Source organism: Convolutriloba macropyga, chromosome 5, assembly GCF_964194025.1.
Source record: "Convolutriloba macropyga chromosome 5, txConMacr16.3, whole genome shotgun sequence".
NCBI lineage: Eukaryota > Metazoa > Xenacoelomorpha > Acoela > Convolutidae > Convolutriloba > Convolutriloba macropyga.
The window spans coordinates 10,494,079-10,518,465 of record NC_134472.1 but is presented as its reverse complement, the minus strand read 5'-3'; the positions used below and the strand labels follow the sequence as shown (position 1 = coordinate 10,518,465).

The 24,387-nt window shown below is 35.9% G+C and overlaps 2 protein-coding genes across 5 annotated transcripts in view; both read left to right on the top strand.

Annotated features, from left to right (window-relative positions):
• LOC142339130 (solute carrier family 12 member 7-like) overlaps positions 1 to 12,477 on the top strand; it is a 76,796-nt gene extending 64,319 nt beyond the window's left edge. For all 4 annotated transcript variants that reach the window (XM_075388877.1, XM_075388875.1, XM_075388878.1 and 1 more), the window contains 3 exons: positions 5,097 to 5,341; positions 5,707 to 5,846; positions 10,525 to 12,477. In XM_075388877.1, the coding sequence (XP_075244992.1) occupies positions 5,097 to 5,341; positions 5,707 to 5,846; positions 10,525 to 10,619 (480 nt within the window). In that variant the 3' untranslated portion in view covers positions 10,620 to 12,477. The remainder of the gene's footprint in view (positions 1 to 5,096; positions 5,342 to 5,706; positions 5,847 to 10,524) is intronic.
• A 2,771-nt stretch (positions 12,478 to 15,248) lies between these two features.
• On the top strand, positions 15,249 to 24,357 carry LOC142339127 (tubulin-specific chaperone D-like). Its single transcript, XM_075388872.1, has 3 exons — positions 15,249 to 16,311; positions 18,531 to 18,678; positions 21,755 to 24,357. The coding sequence occupies exons 1-3, from the start codon at positions 15,276 to 15,278 to the stop codon at positions 24,123 to 24,125; spliced, it is 3,555 nt and encodes a 1,184-aa protein (XP_075244987.1). The 5' UTR covers positions 15,249 to 15,275; the 3' UTR covers positions 24,126 to 24,357.
• The last annotated feature ends 30 nt before the right edge of the window (positions 24,358 to 24,387 follow it).

The window sequence follows — 24,387 nt, the reverse complement described above, 5'->3', positions numbered from 1 at the left end:
AATTTTTTTTTATAAACCTTGCATTTTTTTAAGTTTTCTGATTTTTTTTGTCATTTTTTAGGTTTCTCAGCCTCTTCCTCTAGGATTTGATAAAACGTTACTGCATAGTTGATAGATGTAATCGAATGTTTTTCAAGATTGTAATATCACGAATCTAAACAAGTTTTTATAATTTTTGCAGTTTTTTCATGTTTTTTTCCCGCACCAGGGGCCCTGGGACATCCTCCAAGGTTTGATAATAAGCTGCTGCATAGTTTTTAGAGATAATGGGATGATGATCAATATTTTTTATGACTCCAGTTTTGGTAATATTTGGAAAAAATATAAAAAATTTTTCAAATTTTTGGAATATTTTTGTCATGTTCCATGTGCATGAACAAGGCTAGAAAAACAGAAGTTGCAGAGTCGAATCTCATCATGGAAATTATTCCTCCCTTTCGGCTAGGATATCTTTCCTTCTCTTTCTCGTTCACGTTTCATCTCTCTGTTTCTCTCACTCTATCTCTCTCTCTTTTTTGATGATGCCGCACTTCAGCTGCTGTTATGTGGCGTGATGTCATCATCTCTGATCCTCATTAACAATAAATTATAGTAGAAATTTTTTCATCAGAAATGACCTAACAGGAACTTTTTAGGAAACCATTGTTAATTGCTCTCAAAAGCAAATTGTAGCAAATATATTAATCCTGCTTGACTTTTATGCAATTTTTTGCTTGGCCGTTTTTTTTGTCTGACCCATTCCACTTTCGACTTCAGAAACGGGATAAAAGAGGTAGCGCCCGATTTGCCTTAAGTTCTCTAGAGCCGTTCAATCCCCTAGTCTTCAAGTATGCGATTAACAGAAACTGTTTTGGAGACCTATACTTGGTGTGAAGGGCAGTTCTTAGAAATTGATCTCACTCCCCACCTAGTGAAATTATTTGATCATGCGCTGCGTTGAGTGAATGACTTTTCGACTTTGAAGAATGTTTTTGAGAGACTGATGCATATAGATGACAGTTTTCATCTATTTGGCCTATTTTTTGTCGTAAATTGTTTTTCGTAGAGATAAATTCTCTATGCTGCATGTAAACCTCTGAAATTAATACTACAATGTTTTTGCGTGACTATTAATGAGTTTCAGCGCAAAATTGGCACATTTCTCAAATTTTGGTCATTTTTGGTTTTTTTCCATCTATTTTTTGGAGCTTTGATCCGACCTTTTCCTACCTGCTCGGTAAATATGGCAACGTCCTTTTCATAATTTATCAATTGTTAATAGCCGCCCTCATCTTCTCAGCCGGCTATTATAGCGCTCCTATTTTTTTTTTTACTTCGTCGAATAAAAAAATGTTTCGCTTTACCTCATTTTGCCGCCTTTTCAACATTTTGCGTGAAATCTTTTTGACTTCTCTAGGCTAGTTTCTCTCTTCTCTCATTCTGCTAAAAGTGATTTTGAACATCAGTTGCTCAGCAAAGCAATTCAAAATGAACAGTCAGTATAAAAAATTGAAATCACAAATAGAAACGGGATAAACCCATAAAGCCCAATTTTAGATGCCCGCTATTTGAACGTCGGTCCTATAAGTATTAGTTACCTCTCTCTAATGCTGATTGTTATTGATAGTAGCCCCTGTAGCCTCTCTCTAAGAAACAGAAGTATGTTCAACTACGAAATGCCATCAAAATAAATCGGACTTAAAAAAATGTTTTTGTACGAAAATCTTTTTTTTTCAATATCTTCTGTTATTTCAATCCCAGTCATGCTTATTGGAATCAACGGCGGCTATTTTCCGGCAATCTGCCGGGTATGTTTTTTTGTGAAAGTGTACAAAACTAATCCGGTTTTGGCCGTGTTTGTCACAGTTTTTGTTTGTATTTTGTAGCTATTTACTATCAAAACTCTTTTCAAAAACTTTTCATCTGCCTCCTCAAGAATTTTTTTGTTTCGTTTTTGAAGTAGTTTTTGGTAATAAGCCATTTAAATTAAGCAAAAGATTTTGACCCTTTTTTGACTTTTTTCAAATTGTTTGTGTTTCGAGCTTGAAATTTTTTCATTTCTTACTGAGACAGGAAGATGGGTACTCAAATACTTGAGCCTCGATTGTCTAATAAGGGAATTTTCAAGTTTTTTTGTTTATTCAATTTGCTTTTCGATTAGAATTTCCTATTTTATTTTTTTAAAGGTTGTGAATTAGTTTTATCTTTTTTACAATGTCTGTGTTCTCCACACTGTAGCATATAACTTTCCAACAATCTTCTACGGTTTATCGTTTTACGGTTTATGGTTTCTCTGCTTTTTAGTTTTAAAAGTATTGGTTTGAACTAATAATTTGTTTTGATTTTTTAAAAATTTTTATTTGCAGCTTGGTTTTTAAATACAATAAAGCATTGAATTTTTGCTAGATTCACTGTTAAAAATTTTGGCTGACAGTTTTCTTCTGTGATTATTTTTAGGGCTAGATTCTATTATAAGACTTTTAGCTTTCGATTATTGATGTGACTTGATAAATTTTCTGTCATTGTTTGATTTTATAATCGCGTTCATTGGGAATAGAACAACTGCTGCCTAATGTTAATTTAGTTATTAACTGATTGAAGTTTTTATTGTAGAAGTTAGTTTTTTTTAGAAAAATTGCGGAAGTTGATAAATTTTTACAATTTTTTGTAGTTTTGAAATTTTCCTTCGAAAATAGAAATTTTTGACAGCTTAACTTAGCGTGCACTTTGCCGCTTGAGCATTTTGATATTGGCAATTTCTTTAAAAATTTTTTGTAGCAATTTTGCATGTATTTAATGCAAGATTAATTGACTTCTTCATTTTTACAGTTCAGTTAGTTTAACTCAGTTGGTTTTTATGGGCTATTTGTCAAACTTTGGCCAATTTTTTAGTTTTAGTAGTCACTATAGTAGGTACCAGTTAATTTAAAAATTATTATTTCACAGAGGCGACTCTTTGAGTTGTTTCCGGAAGTCTTCCAGTTATGTCTTTTTCTTTCGTCGTCTGACGCGCTTTTTCGTTTTAGATTTAATCACACATCAAATCTCAAAAAGTTTATTTTTTTGAATGACTTCTCTCACTAACGGCGTTTGCGCGCGTGAAATAATTTCTCAATCTCTATCTAGAAAAGGTTTTAAGATCATTTGCGTGATTAGGTTTTGATCATACTTGACTTACCTCACTCAATATTATGACTTCTGCACTTTAAAACTTAATTTAATTGCAAAAGTTTAATTTGAATTAGTTTAAGGTCAAAGGAACTTACGTGTGCAATAATGGTCCCTAATAAGTCTTCTGTGTAATGAATGTTAGCAAGCTTCATTGATTTGTCGCTGAATATTTTTACCTAGCTTTTTGAACGGCGTCGACTTTTTTCAATTTAGATCTGCATCTGTTTATGTCTATTAAACGTCACAAGTCTATTCATTCGCAGCTGTTCGGCAATCTGACGGCTATGTTTTACAATTAAAAGGATTTGAATTATGTTGGAGCGCTGTCTTCTTGTTAAAGATCTGTTCCCAAATTTTGATAATTTTTGAAGTTAAATTCGGTGAACTTAATTTTGTCAAGATTTTTGTCGACCATATGACGTCACAATCACCTCAAATCTGTTCATGCAGTTTCTACTAAATTGCGTGCGTGACTTTATTTTTCAATCTTAGTGGAGCGAATTTTCGTTAGTTTCCTTGACTAATTTTTTGGACACGCGCGATTTACTTCACTCTCAAAATTGAATTTCCTAACTATAAATGTGACATTTACTTTTATTCAAATAGATATGGTCATCTGAGTGACTTACCTCACTCTCAAGAATGACTTCCTCACTCTGAAATTGATTTTTCTTAACTTCTATTCAAAGAGACAAGGTCAAGTGTGTGACTCTAATTGAAGGTTATTTGAGAGCAGCTATTAGAAGCAGCAATAAGTTGAACAGAATCTTAATCAGAAGATAACAGCGCATCTTTTAATAAAAGAAGTTTCTTTTTTGTCCTGTTTCTTTCGCTATCTGTTTGAGACTTTAGATCTACGAAGCTATTGCGGCTGTTTTGTAGCAATCTGTCAGCTATGCTTGTGCATCTTTCGAAGTTATTTCCATTCAATTGCCTTCTCTGTAGTATTGTATGAGTATTGTTACTAAACGGAAGAAATCAAATGTTTCCTGTTTAGACTAACATAAATGCAGAATTTTTGTGATTTTCAAACTAATTCTGTCCGTTTTTTTTATTGCTGACTAGTGTGACGTTGCAACTTTTAAGGGACTTTTTTCTGAAACAGAATCTTTTCTTTCGTTTTTTTGTCATTCATTTTCTTTTTTGTATCGTTCTTTTTATTTTCTGCATCGTATTTTCAGTTTTTAATTGAAGATGATTGAGATCCCACGGTGAGTAGTCACCATTTGTTGAGAATTTTTAGAGAAGATTAGTCGCTTTACTTTTTTAATTTAGTTTTTATCTTATTTTTCGAAATGAATAGTATATTGAAAGAATTAGTTTATATGAGTATGCAGTTGTATCTGGCTTAAGTCAGGAATCTTCAGGCTTTGTTTTTAAGTTAGTAGTCGTTTTTGTTACGAACATGACGTCACGCTTTTGGTTATTCATTCATGCAACTTTTCGACTGAATTGTGCGAGTATCGTCATTTCACACTCATTGGAGCAAGATTTAATGTTCATTTTGAGATAAGTTTTGTGATCAAATTGTTTTTTGCGTACTTTAATTGGAGGAGTTGAGGTTAGTTAACGATATCTTAATCTAATTGAAGGTTATTGAAAGGAAACTTTACAGTGCATAAGTCTAAACCCCATAATGACAGCTCAACAGGCAGTAGAGAAACGAATTTTTGTAAGTCGCATTCTTTTATTTCTTTTATTGGATTTTTGAGGCTAAAAGTCGAAAAAGCTATCGCATCTATTGTCTGGCAATCTGCCGACTTTGTTTAGTTAGTTGTGTGAGCTCAAGAGTGTGGACATTAAGTTGAGTCAGTTTTTCCCCCGCACACCTTTTCCTTTTTACTACTGGTACTCCCAAGTATGTCCTGCTTTTTTATGCGTCAAAAAACAGTTACCTGCGAGGACTAATAAACTGAACAAGTTCAGAAAACGGATATCTTTTGCAGGTTGTGAACTCAACAAGTGGATTGCTCAAGTTCTACATTCGGAATGAGAAAGCAACCGATGCCATCAACGAGTCAGTGGTTGATAGTGATGAAGCAGCTGCAAACTCAAATGATCTCTCGAATGCGAATGCGGTCGTTGAAAACAACCATCTGGCACCTCCAAATGCAAAGAGCAGGAATACAACCAAGAAGGGAAACTCCAATACTTCTTTCTTGGTACCCGAATCGGACAGGGAGCTAAAACCGTGAGTTGTCAATTACCTTGAAATTTCTAAGGCGTTGCTTATTGCATTGTTTTGCCTTGCAAACAGCTGTGGGTGGACTTCATAATTCGGTCCTCGGTTTTAATAATTGGAATCAATGGACGAAATTTACTCAAGTTTAGAGCAAGTGTTTGGGTATCTCCCTAACAAGTGCAAGAAAATGGTATCGAATTATGGCAAATTTAAAACCTATTACTGAGTGCTGATTTGTGAAGTGATCTCCAAATATCAAAAATTGGTTTTGACCTGCTAAGATGAAAAATGTATACTTTTGAATCAATTGCCTCTAGTTTTTGGGCAATTCCGCTTTATAAAACTATATTCTGAAGAAAGAGTTTGTTTTTTAGAGATGAGAAGAACGTGAAAGCCATGGATGCGGCTGAGAAACTGAACTCAGTGGTGATTGAGAAGTCATCCGAGAGCAAACTAGTTTTCATCAACCTACCTGCGCCGCCACATGTGAAAAGCCCTCAGAAATTTTACAATTGTAAGTATTATTATAGCTACGAAGCTGTAAGGTGAGCGGAGCTATATTGCGGTGCTCTTGGTTTTTTACAATTTAAAGAATTTGAATTGTATTGGGGTGCTGTCTTTTTAAAATTCAAAGAATTTGAATTGTATTGGGGCGCTGTCTTTTTTTAAGATCTGTTCACACATTTTCATGGTTTTTGCAGTCAAATTGGAGTAGTTATTTTGGTCACGCCGAAACAGGAATCGGAGCGAAAAAAACGAGTGGTTTAATTTTTTTACATTGCTTTTTGATAACTTTTCTAACGGCGTCGATAACTTTTCCAACTTATATCTGTATCTGTTCCTATCTCTATCATACGGCACGCAAGTCTATTCTTTAGCAGCTATTCCGGCAATCTGCCGGCTATGTAATAGAAACGTTGCGTACAATGACTTTTTAACAGTGCTAAATATATTTTGAGTCGTCAAATTATTTATTCGGTTTTTTGGGCCTGTAAATATGGTTGTAGTTCATTGGAAACTCTCGAGAATATTATTAATTGCTCTCGAGTGTAGCGTGCGTGAAGCAATTATTGTAAACGTTGTTGGTCTTTTTTTGCACAGTTTTTGCTTGAACGTTTTGACTTTTCGAGTGACTTTTGCGCACTTGACTTTTTCATTTTGCGTGATCTAAATATTTTTTCTCTGATTCACAAGTGTCAGCAGCTGAACTCAAGTGGAGGTATTTCACTACTAAAAGTCAAATGAAATTGAACCGAAATTGGTGTAATTTTTGAAAATATAAATTTCATTAGTGGTTATAGTGATATATAATCTCTAATGACGTTATTTTAAGCCCCCCCCCCCCCCCCACGAACCAGGCTGAAATAGATTCGAGCTCCCACTAGTCTTTCGCGAGCAATTCTTCCGACATTAGTCGGTTATGTTTAATAGGTGCCTCAGGTTCTCAGCCGGCTATTATAGCGCTCCTTTTTCTTTTTTACTTCATCGTACTAATTTTTTTTTTCGCTTTACCTTTATTCACAGCTTGTTCAACATTTTGCGCGAAATCTTTTTAACTTCTCTAGGCTAGTTTTACTCTTCTCTCATTCTGCTCAAATTGTTTTTAGACAGCAGATGCTCAGCAAAGCAATATATAATGAACAGGTTACGTTTCAAAAAACGAAATCTGAAGTAGAAACGGGATAAACTCATAAAGCACAATTTTAGATGCGCGTTCCTGGAACTTTGTTCTTAGTTTCCATCTCTAATGCTTTATGGTATTTTTGGAGCCGTGTCGTCTCACTACGAAACAGGAGTATGTTTAGCTCCAAAATGACATTCAAATAGTTTGTACTTAAAAATTGTTTGCGTACAAAATTCATTTTTTTTCATTAGTTTTTTTCTCTTCTTTAAATCCCAATCCTGGTTATGGGAATCAATAGCGGCTACTTTCCCGCAATCTGCCGGGTATGTTTTATTAATTGCCCTCTAACGCAATTCGTCCTTTAAAACAGGATAAAAAGCTTATGCTTGGAGACGCTATCATCCAAGTATGCGATCCACTGAAACTGTTTAGAGACATAAATTCTTGTTGTGAAGGGGTATTCTTAGAGTTTTAACCCCCTTGCTCCCTGACCGCCACTACGCTCCTCCACTCCATCCCGCTATCACCACTCATCCTCTCCTGCAAGCAATCTACAATGAGCAGGTTCAATATATAAAAAAACGAAAGATTTTAAAGATTCCCTCAGAGACTATTTTGAATTTGGATTATTTCATCATTTAAAAAATTAGAATTTTTATTGATTTTTGCGTTCTTTGAATATGCTATTTTGATGGCTTTTTCAATGAAAACCTTGGTGAATTCTGATAATGTATTCAACTTCCTACTTCGTGTGGTTCCCGGATTCTCGGCTATTTTTTTCAATTGCACTAGAATGCTTAAAAGTTTATTTTGGATCAATTATTGTAAACGTGTGTCTTTTCTAATCAAACTGTTCGCTTGACTGTTTTCTTCTAGAACGTTTTTTTTCCATTTTATTTCTCAAGTGAATTTTTCACGCTTGGCTTTTTAATTGCTCTCAAACGAAGTTTTGCAATTATATTAGTCCTGTCGGTCCTTTTTATGCAATTTTTCACTTCCTCGATTTTTCGTCTGACCCAGTTGACTTTTTGTCCTGAAAAACGGGGTAACAGGTAGCGCCTAGAGGGCATTAAGTGCTCTTAGAGCCTTTCAGCTCACTGGTCTCCAAGTATGCAATTCACAGAAACTGTTTTGGAGACTTATACTTATGGTGTCAAGGGCGGTTCTTAGAGGTTGAAGACCCCTCCCCCGCCCCTAAATGTCACCCACCCGCTGTTGCCCCGTCCGCACTGTTGCGCCCCCCATCAACCACCGGTGCACCCCCTGGCTAGCTACTGATGAAGCCAACCGCTCGACGGTCGTTTGAGATCAATTCACCCGACGTTAGTCTGCTGTGTTTAATTTTTTTCAGTGTAAATTTCGCGCATTCAGAAGGTGTATGTTGCTATAAAACCGATTGAGCCCCCATTGTGAATTTACGTCTCCCATTCTGCTCAATCGCTCATTCTGTTCAATCTGCATTTAAAGAGCAATTGCTCAGCAAAGCAACTCAAAAACCGGAATATGGATAGATCCGTAAAGTTGTTTTAAGTGCTCGTTATTTAAACTGTCTTAATTATTAGCGGTCAGGCTTTCAGTGGCTAGTATTTAAGTGCTCTGCTTTATTATTTTGCTTCGATTTTCGTGCGCGTTTTTAGTTTTCAATTAATTCATAGTCAATTCTAGGTCTTAATTTTTTTAGTCAAGGAAATTTCTTCGCCTTTTTATTCACGTTACCTCCTGATCACGTTTTTCGTTGTACATAATTCATAATTTTCACGGACTTCTGACTTACTTCACTCACTGTTTCACTCACGGACTTCTGACTTACTTCACTCACTTACTTCACTCACTGCTTTCAGTGGCTAGTATTTAAGTGCTCTCCTTTATTAATTTGCTTCGATTTTCGTGCGCGTTTTTAGTTTTCAATTAATTCATAGTCAATTCTAGGTCTTAATTTTTTTAGTCAAGGAAAGTTCTTCGCCTTTTTATTCACGTTACCTCCTGATCACGGTTTTCGTTGTACATAATTCATAATTTTCACGGACTTCTGACTTACTTCACTCACTGTTTCAACTGAATGGATTTTAAGTTCTTTCACGTATTGAATTACGTAATATAGTGAGTACTGTCAAAGTCAAAAGATCGAAATCAAAAGAGACGGGATAAACCGATGAAGCCTGGTCCTTAAGTCATTGAGAATTAGGTTATCAAAGTTTATCAGAGCGTTTGCTAGCTGACATTGGTATTAAGCTTATAAGCTTTCAGTTTAGATGCTGAATTAAGTATAGTGTCAGAATCCAACTGAAACTGCATGCCAAATTAGAACACTGAAAAAATTTTGGACCCTCAAAAAAATGAAAAAAAATTCTGTCAATTCTGTAATTCTTGTAATGCGTTTGTGCGTACGACCATTTGTTCCTCTGACAGATTTTCGTATGAGTGACAATTTTTCGGTACCTTTAGTCTTGAGATACGGGATAGACTGTTAATCCCCAGAGACAGAGCTGGTCTCTTTGACTTGTTAGTCGCTAATTTATTGATTGAACAAGATTAAAAGAAAAAGATTCACCAAATTATAACACTTTTTGACACTTTTAACGAATTCTTGCAATTTTCTCTTCTTTTTGGCTTACTTTTCCAATCCCGATGTGCGTCATGCCTGTCAACGGGGGCTATTTTCCGGCAATGCTAGGTTTAATGGTAATTGGTACTGGCTTCAGTCGATTTAGCCTGTCATTAAGAAGCCTAACGTCCAGTACATGAAAAAACAATCAAGTCAATTTTTATATCTATATGATTTCACAGCGTGTCTATTATGATTTGTATTTTCGGTATCAAATTACAGCATAATATCATATTGCATCCGAGGGACATACAACGGGGCTATAGACACCCACTTTTCAGTCTACCCCAGAGTTGAGTAAAAATTAGAATAACAATTACTACAATTCAAAAAGGAAAAAAGCTTAAAATAAACGTTGTTTGAGAGAGACAATGCGACACAAAAATTAAACATCGAATACAAATCTTGCAAGTTCGTGATTGCAAACTAAAAAGGAACCCTTCAACGTATGGCAAAATTTAGCAATTTCGCCTAACGTCTTCCCTTCAAAGTCCGCCGGTACAATTTCTAGACTTTTCAATTTGAGTTTTTGTTCCACGAAAATTGAGCAGCGCTCTATTTTTTGCATACGGGTTGTTTGAGTAACTGTATTGCCGATTCCCTTGTTTCTCTTTCTGTGGTATGAAGAACTAACAAGTGATTACAAAATCTTTTACAATGAAGGCCACTATTTGCTTTCAGATAAAATTTAATTAATTCATAAACGTGCAGATCATTAAACAGTCAATATGGAGTGCTTCCGGAATATTTCCTCACATGAATCGATTCTTTTTTGTTTAATAAATGATTTTTGAAATTCTTCTCTGTTAAAGATAAGCGAATTAAAGATAAGCAAATTAAAGATAAGCAAAAATAGACTAAGACTCCATATTGAACAATAGGCCTAATGTTTGATTCGTAGTACTGTATCAATAGCTTCTAGGCACAAAATGTTTCAGTTTTGTAATACGAGTGCTGTTTCAGATTTTCAATTTGTGGAGTCAATGGTGAAAGACCTGAAGATGCCGATTGTTCTGGTGCGCGGATCTGGACGAGAATTCGTTACCATATACTCATAGCACCAACTCATTGCAATGCTTGCTCAATCGCTTAGCGTAACAGAAGCATGAGTAGCAGTGAAATGAGGCTGGATCTCTGTTCAAAACGTTCATCCAATTGTCACCCCACTTGCTATTTGTTGCTTTCTCGCAGCACTGGGTATCTTAAACACTGCTATGGAGTCTGTCTCTTTGCTATGGTTTCACACGCACTAATTTCTCTTTCCAAAATTATGAATTATGGTCCAATTTTAGTACGGTTTCAAGTGCAGTTTAATTTAAACAAAGCCACTCGCTGATTGTCCTAAATTAACAGCAGTGACTGCGATTATAGTCATAATTCTCAATGCAATTTTTCACTAATTAATAGGTTAGTTTACTAATAATAGTGACTGTTGATTGAGTACCTCAAATACACCTCGGGTTGCGAAGTTTCCCATTGTATCCCTTTTGGGTTATCTCTCAAAAGAGAAAGAGCTCTGCTCATTTGTTGTTTTACGTCTCCCGACATTTTTGGGTTTGACTATTCGTTACTTGTCTTGTTTTAGAAAAACCGCACCTTGTCGCTAAAGTCTTTTTGTGTCCCATCTGTTTCCTCACATATCCGCCCACCCATCCAAAATTAACAGTTTAACTAACTCTACTGCCCTATTTAGAACTCGTTTCTAGCTTTGTTAGTCCCTTGTTAGATTCGTACATAAAAGAATCTTCTCAGTTAAAAAAAGTTTCATTCTCACTGGAGGTTTTTTTTCACGAGAAGGAAACAGATTAAGCGGTCTTGTGCCGTGCTGATGTGTTCATTTTGTGCTAATTCGCAATCCACGATTCAACTAGTAAAAGTGAATGCATGGATAGATTTGCGGAATATAACCAAGTTTCAACTATCAAATGGTTAAAAACTTTCCCCACAATCGTTGCAAAAATGAAGTATTGATGAATTGTTCGCAATTGTATGAATTCTGTATTTCTTTTCCATGCCTACTGAAATTTTAATTGCTTGGAATATTCCGCTATCTGGTCTAGCAGAACTTGTGAATAAATTTTTGAGTTGAATTTCTATGCAATTTTGCATTTTGCACCTCTACTCTTAGCCATATTATACTATATCTTCAATTTCTCGTCAATTTATCCCCTATTGTTTCTCCCGTTCAGTCGCTGAAAATGAGTCGATAAATTTTAAAATGAAGCCAAGAAAGAATTTCTGCGTCAAATAATTATTGAATCAGTTTTGTCCGATTGTGTGAAGTAATAATATAATGTAAGTCGCACAAAAACCACCTAACCTAATGGAATATCATAAAATAGCCATATTTGTTGCTCTTGTGTTTGTGTTTGAATGTTAGTGAGCAGTAGAGATTTAAAAAACATTTAAACGGATATTACTATCTCAAGTGTTAACTGTGGTTGAATGTTTTCCATCAAGCTCAATAGTTTATTAACCAGAGTATGAATTTAACCTTTGTATCCGTCAGATTGAAATACGTGCAATATGAATTTGAAATTATAAATTTGGCCAGAAATCCTCTTATGTGCCATCTGAATTTTCCCTCACTCAGATTTATTTTGTGGCATAGATTTCATACGGAACGCATGTACGAGAAATGGTAGTGTTAAAGTTTATATCTCTTAGAAATGAAGATATAAAAGGTAGGGTTAGAAGTTCTTAGATGATGCGTTTCGTGGTTAGTGACGTTTGTGTGCTGGTCGTTCCAAACCTCTTGAAGCAATAATCCTTTGGCAGTTTCGTTCTCTCTCTCTCTTCTCTTCTCTTTCGTGATTCGACTAACAAAATTATGTATATTTATGTAACTTACTCTCAATTACTCTGCAGTACACTTTTCGAAGTGCGAATAATAGAATAGAAATCTTATACACTCTATTCGTTTTTAAGAAGAACCTTCGAGTATCTACTTAACGGGTGCGTAACAACTACACGCTCTTCAATTCTTAAGCCGTCGCTGTATTTAATGGTTATGCCTGTTAGGGCTCCTCTTTATTGCTCGTTGTTCCGAGCGCACGTTAGTGGGAGGAAGGAACTATATACTCAACTGGGTGTGTTTCTTTTTTTTGTTCAATCAATTTTGGCCGATCGTACAGAGTTGTGAGTAGTATCATTAGAAAGCTTGTCAAGCATAGAATATCAAATTAGAAAGGTTTCTGGATTTCGCTTTTTAAGCATTCATCAAGGTTTAGATTTTTCGATTTTAAGATTTTTAAGATTTATCGAGGTGAACATTAAGCCTCACCTCACTTCCGTTGTTGTTTACATTTTTTTTTTAATTTTTCAAACTTTGATCAATTTTGCTAAAAATATGCATTAAATGTTAACAATAATGATACTGGTTTTGCATTTTAAGATTAAAAAAAGACTTGCTGAAATTTATAAAAAGTAGCAACAAATATTCTCTTTAGCGCTTTTTTTCAAATTTTTCCAGTAATACAAACATAAAATTTGCTGACAAAATCTTTGTATACCCTGATAAGGTCTATTTTAACCTCCAGCTACTAAGAAAATGTACTGGAGCTAAGAATTTGCCGGCTTTTCTCTAATTTAAACTGAGGTTCATCGAAGATACATTATTTGTTCTTAATATATTAAGATTTTTTTGCAATTTTTACGCAACTATTAGTAACAATTACGTTAATCAGCAGCTGCACAGTTATACCAAAGTCAGTTTTGGTCTTATCAAAGATTTTGACAATGCAATTGTATTAGGGCGGCGTCATTTTAAAAAAAAGTTTTGCAATTTTTTTATCCCAATTACAATCATGTCTGCTTTCATTTAGAGGTTCAATTACTTATAGACCCCATCTAAGTTCAATTAAGGTCTAAGGAACCAAGTTTATCCTTTCAGAGTAAATACCATGGCTTTTATGGCTATGACATAGTGTTTTCGTAAATTTTTAACATTGTTTTTGTACTCTTATGACTTAGTCTCATTAATCACAGGTATAGTTAGCTGTGTATTGAGTTATAAGTGAAATTATCTTATGCTTTCAGTCGACTCCTAAGAGCTCTTTTGTCTTTAAATATTTTTTTAAAGAAATATCATTGCATTTTTAATCATAAAAAATTTTGCCTGTTTTTGTGGGTTTTTTTCAGTTCACTTGTCACGATATCACACAGACCTCAGGTTCCGTTGCTGTTGGAAGTTGAACATTTTCAGTGAATAGTGAACGGTTTTTATGACTTCGACACTTTTCTCGCAATTTTTTTTTTTGACTTTTCAAATTTTGCTTGCCTGTAATGGATGTTCTTTTTGTAATCGTATGACTTAGTCTGAATAATGCCAAATCTCAATGGCTTCATATTAATGATAAATGAACTTATTTAATTCCTTCAATTGATATCTGTTGGTTCTAATGACATTGAATATTCTTGTTTCAAAAATATCAATTTAGTTTTGAGCTTTCACTTTTTCTTATCAACTTATTGTTTAGTCTCAGAAATGGTACTTCCCATCCGCTTTCTTGCAGAGTAAACACGAAGTTCTACTTGTTTTGTGCTTTAACCGACGTTTTTTTTACCTTTGCAGTGAGTTTTCATTTAAAAATTGTGTGGGCTTTTGAAACTGGTCAATTGGGTTCTTTTTGTTGTCATTTCATGTCGCAACTTTTGAAACGGGCCCTAATGATGTCAAATGCGCAAAATGATTATATAAAATGCTCTCCGTTAATGTCTCATTCTTTTATTGGCTCCTATTCTTTGTGGTTTGCGGTTTTTTGGTCTCTGCCGTACAGTTTAGTCTGCGGTTTTTTAGTCTCTGCCGTACACGGTTTTTTGCGGTTTTTTAGTCTCTGCCGTACACCAATTGTTTTCGAACAGTATGTGAATTTTTAGTGTTTCATATCTCTTCCTAATTTGGCTGACTATGAAGTCAAATTGTTGATGAGGGAGTTCGGAACATTGTGCAAACGCACCTTACCGCGCCTCTTTGTTAATAATATAATTGCGAAGCTCAGCGAAGCTGTATTGGTGTACCGTTTGTTTTTTTTTTTGTTTCGTCTGACTGACGTTTTTTCGCTTACGATTTTTTCACTCAAGCAGGTTGCAATAGAATTGCGCCCCGCGGCGTGTCATTCGAGAGCAATTCGTCCGACGGTAATGGGTTGCTTTTATTCTATTGAAAATTTAAAAGATTCAAATTTACTAAGTAAGTTTAATGGGTCGCAATCGCCTTTTCAGGAGTTGGTCGATATGTATCTGTTTCTTTTCTAGGACCAGATATTCTATTTCGACGCTATGTCTGCCGGCGGAAGCATGTAGAACTTGTATTATTCGGTTGCGTAGTGGTAAATGTGCTCAAGATATTTTTCTACTCGATCTTCCTTATTTTGTGCTAATTGTTAGAGCTCTTAATTACTGCTAATTTTTGCAATCTGAAGTAGCTAGATGATTGTTCTTGAATGCTAATGCCTTCTTCAAACACCTATAGTTGTATTGAAGGCGCAAAAATTCTACTGTAAGCTTATAATTTTGTAAGATCTGATCTAATTTTGTAAGGTCGTTTTTAAAGAACTGACTTAAAGTACAACTACTGATTATCTACTACCACCCGCTGATTATCATTATTCGCAAATTAGTTCAGGCTCATTCTAGTTTTCGTTTTATTGGGTCGTCAATCTCCTGAAGGAACTTTTCGTGCTTTGCACAGTTTGTGTTTATTTTTAGATGACATGAATGCCCCCATTGACCTTGAAAATCCGATAGGTTTGGGTTGTGCTTTGGAAGCGTTCACTGAAGTGGATGAAGTGAACAAGCTAATCGATACCCTTGCCAAGGGTGAAACAAATGCAACAATTCTAGAAAATGCAGCTCAACGATTCGTCACTATAGCTGACTACTATCAAGAACAGCCGCATCTTTTAGACAGAATTATTCCAGTTTTCTTCAAAAGTCTTCTCGATATTGGAGTTGACGAAAAATTTCCACTTGTTTGTAGGCACCATGCATTTAGATTTATGTACTACTTGACCAAAACTCGAGGATACAAAAATGTGCTCAAACTATTACCTCACGAGGTTTCGGACTTGCCATTGGCTTTAAAGACTCTTCAAGATCAAGATGTAACTGACATTTCAAACTGGGAAACGAGATACATGTTATTCATTTGGCTGTCGGTGATCGTTTTGATTCCTTTTGAAATGTCCAGGTTTGATGGTACTGGGGTCTCGGTCTCAAAACAACTTTTAGAAATTGGTCACAAATATCTGGCCGTTGCAGATGCAACACGCGATGCTGCTGCATTTTTCTTGTCAAAATTTTTGACCCGTCCTGATACTGTTAAAAAGCATCTTGGCGAGTTTCTGAATCACTCAATTATGTCATTGAGAACTGAATGCGAGAAAGAGTTCGCAGCTAATACTTTTCTAATTATGAGTATTCTTAGAAGTTTTTCGTTGATTTTCAAACATGGCAAGCGAAGCGAATTGGAGTCGTATGCATCGCAGCTGTATCAGAATATTAAAATGCTAAATTTACACAGTGACCAGAGAAGTTTGTACAGAAAAGGATGCTGCAAATTATTTCACAGATTGGGACTGGTTCATCTGAAGACGAAAGTAGCCTCTTGGAGGTACAAAAAAGGTGCTAGGTCCTTGAATGTGAACTCGTTGAGTAATGGAGGCAAAGAGGTTATAACTAATGGGATTGTGAATGGGGCCGGGGGAGATGGAGGGAGAGCGGCTCTGCCAAATAACGAAGAGTCCACAGGTAATGTGGGTGTGTTTTCATATTTATTCTGGCCTTGATTTATCAATTGATTCTTCTCGACTCACCCAATGAGGGGGGAGTTGAACAAATTACCTGAGTAAACGAAAAAGACGGAAGCAATTGATGAAATTAAACAAGAGGGGAGCGGTAAACTCAATTAGTAGACTGTTAGAGCCCTGTCAGCATTAAACTAAGTAATTTACAGTTTCTTCCTTTTTAAAAAAATTATTTGCTATATAGTTTTCAGAAAAGTTGATTACATTGAGAAATTCATTGCTTTTGGTCTGTCAGGTTCCATATTGTCTTATATTCTTTGTTCGGGGGCATGCCTTTAAACTAAATGATAATGACGTTCACTAAAAGAGCTACCAGTTTTAAGAGATGTCTTAGAACGTGATAGGGTTCAGAATTGAAACTTGATGGTTCTTTCAAAAGATTTGATTCTATTCTTCAGGTCAGACCAGTTTTGTCATTGAGATATGAAGTTAGCAATAGGTTGTTGGTACAGCAATTAATGGCTTTGTTTTTTTAAAACCCATGAAATAGATACGCTAATTTTGAAAACTGAAAATTGGTTCCTTTTGAAGGTTGCCTGATTTATTCTATTATCCAGGAATATTTTTTGTCCTTCGTTTTAGCGATTTTCGATATCAAGGAAGATAAAATCTTAAAAGCAACTACTAAAAGCTTTGTAATTTTGTTATGGCACCTATATGGTCATATCTTTTTCCTTATACCCGGCTGAAATCTTTTGTGAAGACAACAAGATTTTGCATTTGTGTTTGGACCATTAGGTTAACTTCAAAATTTCCAATTTTTCCCTAATTGCAAAGACTTTGCAATAGTTGGCCTTAAATTTTCAGTTGACTGAAGCTCCTTTGAGACATAAACACTGTTAGCTATTAACTGATTTATCAGACTAATATATCTTTGTCGATCCCAAACACAGCGACAAATTTTAATTTAACTTTTTTTTCTCCCGAGAAGTCATATTTCAAGTATCTAGCAAACTTTTTATGAAATACATTTCATTTTTTGAAGAAAGTTTAAGAGAAATTGTACACGAAGGTTGCCTCAGGCTTGAAAGTTCTATCTGATTGTGAAAAAGTGTGTGCTGAAACGTTTCTGAACTTATTCCTTTCTTGCGCTTTACTATCTTCTGTCAAGTTCAACATTTGTCATACGTTCATAAAAATTTTGATCAGCTTTAAAATAGTAATTAGCTCGAGTTTGATCAATGTACCTGTTGCTTTTCACTTTGGCTACTATTTGTGAGTTGAAGCGTATGGTTTTATTAGTTAAATAATAGCTCTCGGAGTTTGAATCAATTATTGTAAACTGTGTCTCTTTTTATGCAAAATTTTTGCTTGTACGTTTTCATCTAAAACATACGTTCGATTTAAGCTCTCGAGTGTCTTTGCACACCCGACTTCTTAATTTTTGCGTGATTTATGCGCCCTTTTTCAGAAATTAAGTCTATTGCTAAAACAAAAGCGATTGTAAGATAGGATATCTCAGTTGCCTGATAGACGAGTGGATAGGACTTCAGTCTAGGACTCCAGAGGTCACTTGTTTAGACCTTTTTACAACCATAAAGAAAAATTTATCGGCTGTTTGATGCATTTATGGAAAAATCTAAATTCTTGTTTTAAAATTTTTTAGGGCAGTGAAAATAATCACTCCGAAAAAAGTTATCAATTATGCTTTTGGCGCATAATAATTCGAAGTCTGCATTTTGAATCTTTTAATGCTATCATATCATTCGAGTTTACTGATTTAATTGCAGTAATTCATTCTGAATTTTGTTCTGAAGTTTGATCAAAGGTTATTCTGAATTTTTTTAAATCAGGGAAAGTTTTTTTTCTAAGTCAAGCTATTTTAGTTGAGCTGACTGACTTCATTCACTAAAAGTAGCATTGGAAACGCGCTGATAAAGATTTGTCAAATAATTTGAAATCAAATTATAAGCTCAGTTGTGACATAATGTCATTGACTCGCTCTATTGTTTGCTATTCAAAAGAATTTTTTCAATTCCTCTAGCCTTCCTCAACTATGTTGGCCAGTTTTATGAAAAATGTTACGACTTGTTTCTGAAAATCGTTTAGCCACCATGAATATCTCTGGATCATATCCAATAATTATTTCATATTTTAATTATTTAGATTTCTTCGAGAATTTTCATTGCTTGAAATATTTAGAAATCATTGATTATGTTGCAGGTGACGTGGAGATGGAATTTGAGTGCGAAGATGAAATCCATGAGGATGTGGAATCGATTCTGAATGATCTGTTGGGTTTGTTCGTCCGAGATCCAGACACTATTGTCAGATGGAGTGCCGCCAAAAGTGTCGGTCGCATCACTGCCAGGTTGGTAAATTGAGGACCATTTATCGCATTTTATTAATGAGGTCTTGGCTCCTTCTTAGTTGGTTGTAATTGCTCTGGAAGGAAGTGTGAAGCAATTATTGTAAACCTGCTGGTCTTTTTAAGTTAAATTTTTGCGTGACCGTTTTTGCCCTGTTTCGACCCCTATAAGGGCTGTGTTTCTCCACCCTTATAGAATTTCTAAGCTTCACCCCTAATTTAAATTGCGACGTGCCTGTCGTTCGAGAGCAGTTCATCCGACTTCAGCCGGTTTATGTTTACCTAACTAAATGTCGAAGAAAGTTGAATCAATTGGTACTCAACATTTTAGCTGCCTTGATTTTTGAGGTGTTAACGCTTTTTTTTAGTCATCAATGAAAGAAAGAAAGAAAGAAAGAATTTATTTCTCCAGTACTAAATGAAATAACAACTTTCAAAAACGGTAACAGATATGCAAAAAAAGAAAGGATACTAACAATAGAGTCATGCTGGACTTTTAAGCTGGAGAGGGCAGACAACGAAGCCATCAGGCCTACACAAGGTCTGCCCCACTCCGTAATACGTCTTCAAAGCAAAATGAAAAAAGACCTAGAGAAGAAAAGGGCTCTGTAAAAAAGTAGCAAAAGAAGTCACAAGTGTTTCTGATCATTAAAAAACGTCCAAAAACTTTTTGGTCCCACTGCCAAGGTCTGAGCACCACGAGGACGCTCACAAAAGCAAAGAGCTGTAGAAAAATCAAAACTTCAGAAAAATCGATAATTTTGTCTCCTATCGACCAAAAAATTTCTAAGTGTTTTTGGTATCATGGACCAAAAAAGGGCCATATCTCGAAAACTAAAAAAGCTACGAAGCTCATATTTGGTATGGAAAATTAGAAGTTAAAAAAATGGGCTCCTGCCCCAGGCTGCCGTAGCAGCCCGGGACAGGAGCCCTCACGAACCCTTTTGTTTGAACACCAAGGTAACTAAATCTGAATTCCCAATCAAATAATGTTTTCTAAATAAATGCACAAAATTTACAAGCTATGACGGAGTAAGCTCTGTAAGATTATTGGGCAATACTCCACTTCTCTCTAATGCATTAAAAAGAATAGTACCTCTATACTTGATGGAATTTTTTTCGATTTGCTTTTTACATAATGGCAGTTTCAACAGACGTAAATTAGTACTTCTGGTAATACGATCAGAACGTTCAAAAATAAAAAACGAGTTGAGATACTCTTCACTGTGGTGACTGTTCAGAGAACGCAGAACAAATTTAAGTAGCTCATACAAGTACAATTCATAAACCGATAAAATTTGATGCTTTTCAAAAAGATCTGAGCACTGATCACGCTTTTTCCTGAAACAAATGAATTTTAGATTTTTTTTCTGCAGTGAAAAAATCCTGGACAGGGCAGAATGACTGCAGCATCATACACAAGAAGTCCGTACTGAATAACGGACTTGATATTCGAATTGTAGTATAATATCAAGTCTTTTCTGGGTACATAGTGACGTAACTTTGAAATGACTCCACACTGGGTGCTTAACCTTTTCAAAACAATTCCAATATGCGAATGAAAATCCAGCTTGCAGTCCAGCATAACTCCCAGGTATTTACATGTAGCAGCAGCTTGCACATTAATATTTTCAATACAGAAGCTACCAACACTGGAAGCACGATGACCTATGTTTAAGCAAACTGTTTTATCCAGATTCAGTACTAGTTTGTTAGAAGTCAACCATCTGCTAACCGACTCAATGTCGGCTGTGATTTGTTCATAAGGCACATCGAGTGCGGATAGATTTGTGTCATCAGCAAAAAGAAAAACTTCTAACTTTTTACACACACTTGGTAGGTCATTTATATATATCAAAAACAAAATAGGGCCTAAAACAGACCCTTGTGGAACGCCACAAGATATTTCTTTATATGAAGATGCAAAACCAGAAAATTCAACTCGTTGAGACCTGTTATGTAGATAGCTTTCAAACCATTTTAAGGCATTTCCTCCAATTCCACAGCAGGACAACTTCTTAATTAGGATGCTATGATCTAGAGTATCAAATGTTTTTTTAAGATCCAAGAAAAAGTTCACAGAAAATTTAGTTCTACCATGCCTTATCCTCTCTGTCAGCTCTGCCAGAGCATCAACGCAACTATGCTTTTTTCGAAAACCAAATTGTTTATTAAAGAAGAGACTAAAAGATTCAAAATAATAGTAGACTCTATTAAACATGACTCGTTCAAAAACTTTACTCCATACAATTAAGAGCGATATAGGTCGGTAGTTAATCTCATCAAGCTTTGAACCGGACTTATGAAGTGGAATTACTTTCGCCTTGCGCAGAAGACTTGGAAAAAAGCCCTTCTTGAATGACTTATTCACCAGCTCAGCCAGATACCCCGATGTAACAGGTGAAGTTGCTTTTACAATAAGGTTGCTCATGTTATCAACCCCAGAAGATGATTTATTATCAAGCTGATGGATGATTGTTTCAATTTCCGCTGTATTTGTTGGATATAGATGCATAGAAAAGTTTTGATCACTTGGTAGTACTTATTCCACATCCGGCAGGCAAGAGCGAACATTCTGTCCAATAGTACTAAAATACTCATTAAATTTCTCAACAATTTCGCACCCTGAAGGACTTTTTTCCATTCTCGCGCAAGATGACAGAGCTGGCAGAGACAAATCTTTAGTAGTTCGACCCTTGATATCATTTAACAACTTAAAAGTGCGCCTTGAGTCTCCGATACAGGAAGTAATTTTAGTCATATAATATGATTTTTTCGCTGTAGTGTAGGTTTTTTCAAACTTCAAGCGGTATTCACAGAACCGCGAACGCTTTTGACTGTTGGACTTATCTTTTGACCACTCTCGGTGTCGTCGATTTCTTTTAGTCCGCATGTTCTTCAGAGTATTTGAGAACCATTTGGGTCTTGATATTTTGATATTTCGGCTTTTCTTTATAGGTGAAAAAGAATCAATTAGTCATCAGTCGTTGGTTTTAAATTTTGTTTATCGTCTTTCTATTCGGGAAAGTTATGAATTTCATCTGTCTGATATTTAAAAAATGTGTTTGCAATATTTAAGGTTGCCTTTGGAGCTTGCAAATGATATAATTGACACAATAATGGGCAATTTCAACGTCCTTGAGAACGAACATACTTGGAGTGGTAGTTGCCTTGCTCTGGCCGAGCTAGCCAGACGAGGTCTAATTTTACCAGAACGGCTCCCCGAGTTGATCCCAGTTCTGGGCCAAAGCCTGCAATTCGAACAGCAGCGGGGCTTCACAAGTGTGGGTGCGGGTGTTCGGGACGCAGCCTGTTTCGTTGCTTGGGCTCTGCCTAGAACTTTCAGCAAGTCTGTGATGCTACCGTTTGTAGAAAAGATTGCCTCAGATTTAATCCTAGTGGTGCTATTTGATCGAGAAGTTAATTGCCGACGTGCAGCATCGGCTGCCTTCCAGGAAAATGTTGGAAGACATGGGAAGTTACCAAACGGGATTGAGATTTTAACCTTAGCCGATTACAACGCAGTTGGTGTCCGCTCCGATTGCTATGTAAAAATGTCGGTTGAAATAGCCAGGTTTCATAATTACGAAAAGAGTATCATTGATCACATAGCCGAAAAACGGGTGAATCATTGGGATGAATCCATCCGGATCTTGGCTGCGGAAGCTCTGGCAGGACTTTGTTCAGTCAACTCGATGTACATTTTGAACCAAATTTTGCCAACTTTGGTCAAAAACATGTCGAGAAACGAATTAAATGTTAGGTATGGCTCTATAAAATCAACAGCTAGTGTTCTACTGAGCTTGCACAATCTGGGTAACTCGGCGAAAGAAATCGTTGATGAAGATATGGGTAAAAATATCAACGAGCTTGTAAATAACCTTGAGAATAATAACTTTCTGAAAGGTTTGGGTGGAGAAACAATCAAACCAGTTATTTGTGAATTCATCTCAAAAGTCTGTGAAACAGATTTTTATGATGTTGCAAATCAACATCTTGAATCAAACTTGCTGTCCTTTTTGATATCGTGTGTCAAACACAAAAAGGAAGCCATCCAAACAGCAGGTGCATTATCTACGCGGCAGTTCATAAATAGATTTACTTCTTGTCATGCGGAAGTTTCTAAGATTTTACTGGAAGGTTTGGAGTGTAATGATGGCTCGGAACGTGCTGGTTTTGCCCTGCTTTGTGGCCAATTGCCAACCAGCATTTTCACGAGCGACTATTTGGACAAAATTGTGACAAATTTCCTCAATTTACTTGAGAAAACTATCGAAAACGCAGTTTATGCCCCAGCGAGAGTGAATGCTCTAAACTCGATCAGTGCAATATTTTCCTTAAAATGTGAAGCTAAGGAGGCAAATATTGAGAAATTTCTGGAAAATATTTTTGATGCAATCAATTTTGGATTGCAGGACTACAGCGTGAACGAACGCGGAAACATTGGTGCTAAAACGCGAGAAGCAGCTATGCAAGTATTCGCATCTTGTCTTTCCGAAGTTGCAGCTAATGATCTTCAAAGTTTGCTACCTGATGATAAAATGAATCGTTGCTTGTGCCTTATCATGACTCAAATTTCCTCCAGAATTGATTCTGTTCGGCGGGAGTGTTTGTCCTGTTTGACAATCTTGTATAACCATAAATTGATTCGCCATTTCAAAGAGGGTGCAAAACTTGAGCAACTAGTCGGCGAATTTGCTTCCATCAATGAAGAAGATCGTGAGAATTATTGTTCGATCAAAATGCTTCGTTTCGTTTATCCTATGCTGCATTTAGATACGTATACGTATTATATTTTGATTGGTCTAACCTCGTGTATTGGGGGAATGTCCGAAAGTTTTTGTCGGGAAACTTTAGCAGCTTTTCATTCTTACGTACAAATGATTGCACACGACTCGGAAAAATGTTCATACTTTCTCAACGCTTATTTGCAAGTTTTCGAAGAAAATAGAGGCAATGATCGGATTATTATACCTTTTTTAGAAGGCACTGCGCTTTTGTTGCAGGCGGGTATTTTTGACGCTTTACATGCTGAAGAAACTGATTTCGGTGAGAGGCTAGTCGGCTATTTAAGTGAGGAAGCGAGAACCTTTTCCTACGCGAAGTTAGCTCTGCTCGTGAATTTGTTCTCGGCACTGCTTTTGTCTTCCAACTCAAAAATTCACGCACCTTGTCTGAAGAAAATGCTGATATTTTTGGGTCACCAATTTCCCAAGTTGAGAAAGCACGCTGCTGGTCAACTGTTCGAGAATATTCTTATTTGTCCAGAAATTACGATGGAGTTACCTGAAGAGGATCAGGAGAAAGTTCAGAATTTGTTGTCAGATTTCGATTGGAATAAAGCAGACACTAAAAGTGCACGAGAAACGAGGAATGTTATCAGTGAGTTATTAGGATTGCCACCTCCGAAGCCCATAGATAAGTCGACGACAGCTAACAAGAACAATTAACATGCTATTAGCTCGTTCACTTATTAAAGTTATTATAAGTCATTTCCTAATCGTTAGCAATTAAAGAGTATTACTCTTGTCAGAACATTGCGAGCTCATGTTTTAAGTTGAGATAAATAGCGTATAATAAATTTGCTACTGCCGTGCTTTTGATTTTGGTTTACCGATATGTATGTATAAATACTTGTACAAAACAAAGTCATATTTGTAAATTCATTGATACATTTTGAAACATGGGTGTTTTTTCTGCAAGATGTCTACT

Bases quoted from the DNA above. Each gene is read 5' to 3' on its own strand.
- LOC142339127 (XM_075388872.1), top strand. From the start codon at position 15,276: ATGAATGCCCCCATTGACCTTGAAAATCCGATAGGTTTGGGTTGTGCT. The intron at 16,312-18,530 runs GTAATGTGGGTG...ATTATGTTGCAG, and splicing joins AAATAACGAAGAGTCCACAG to GTGACGTGGAGATGGAATTT. The intron at 18,679-21,754 runs GTTGGTAAATTG...GCAATATTTAAG, and splicing joins GTCGGTCGCATCACTGCCAG to GTTGCCTTTGGAGCTTGCAA.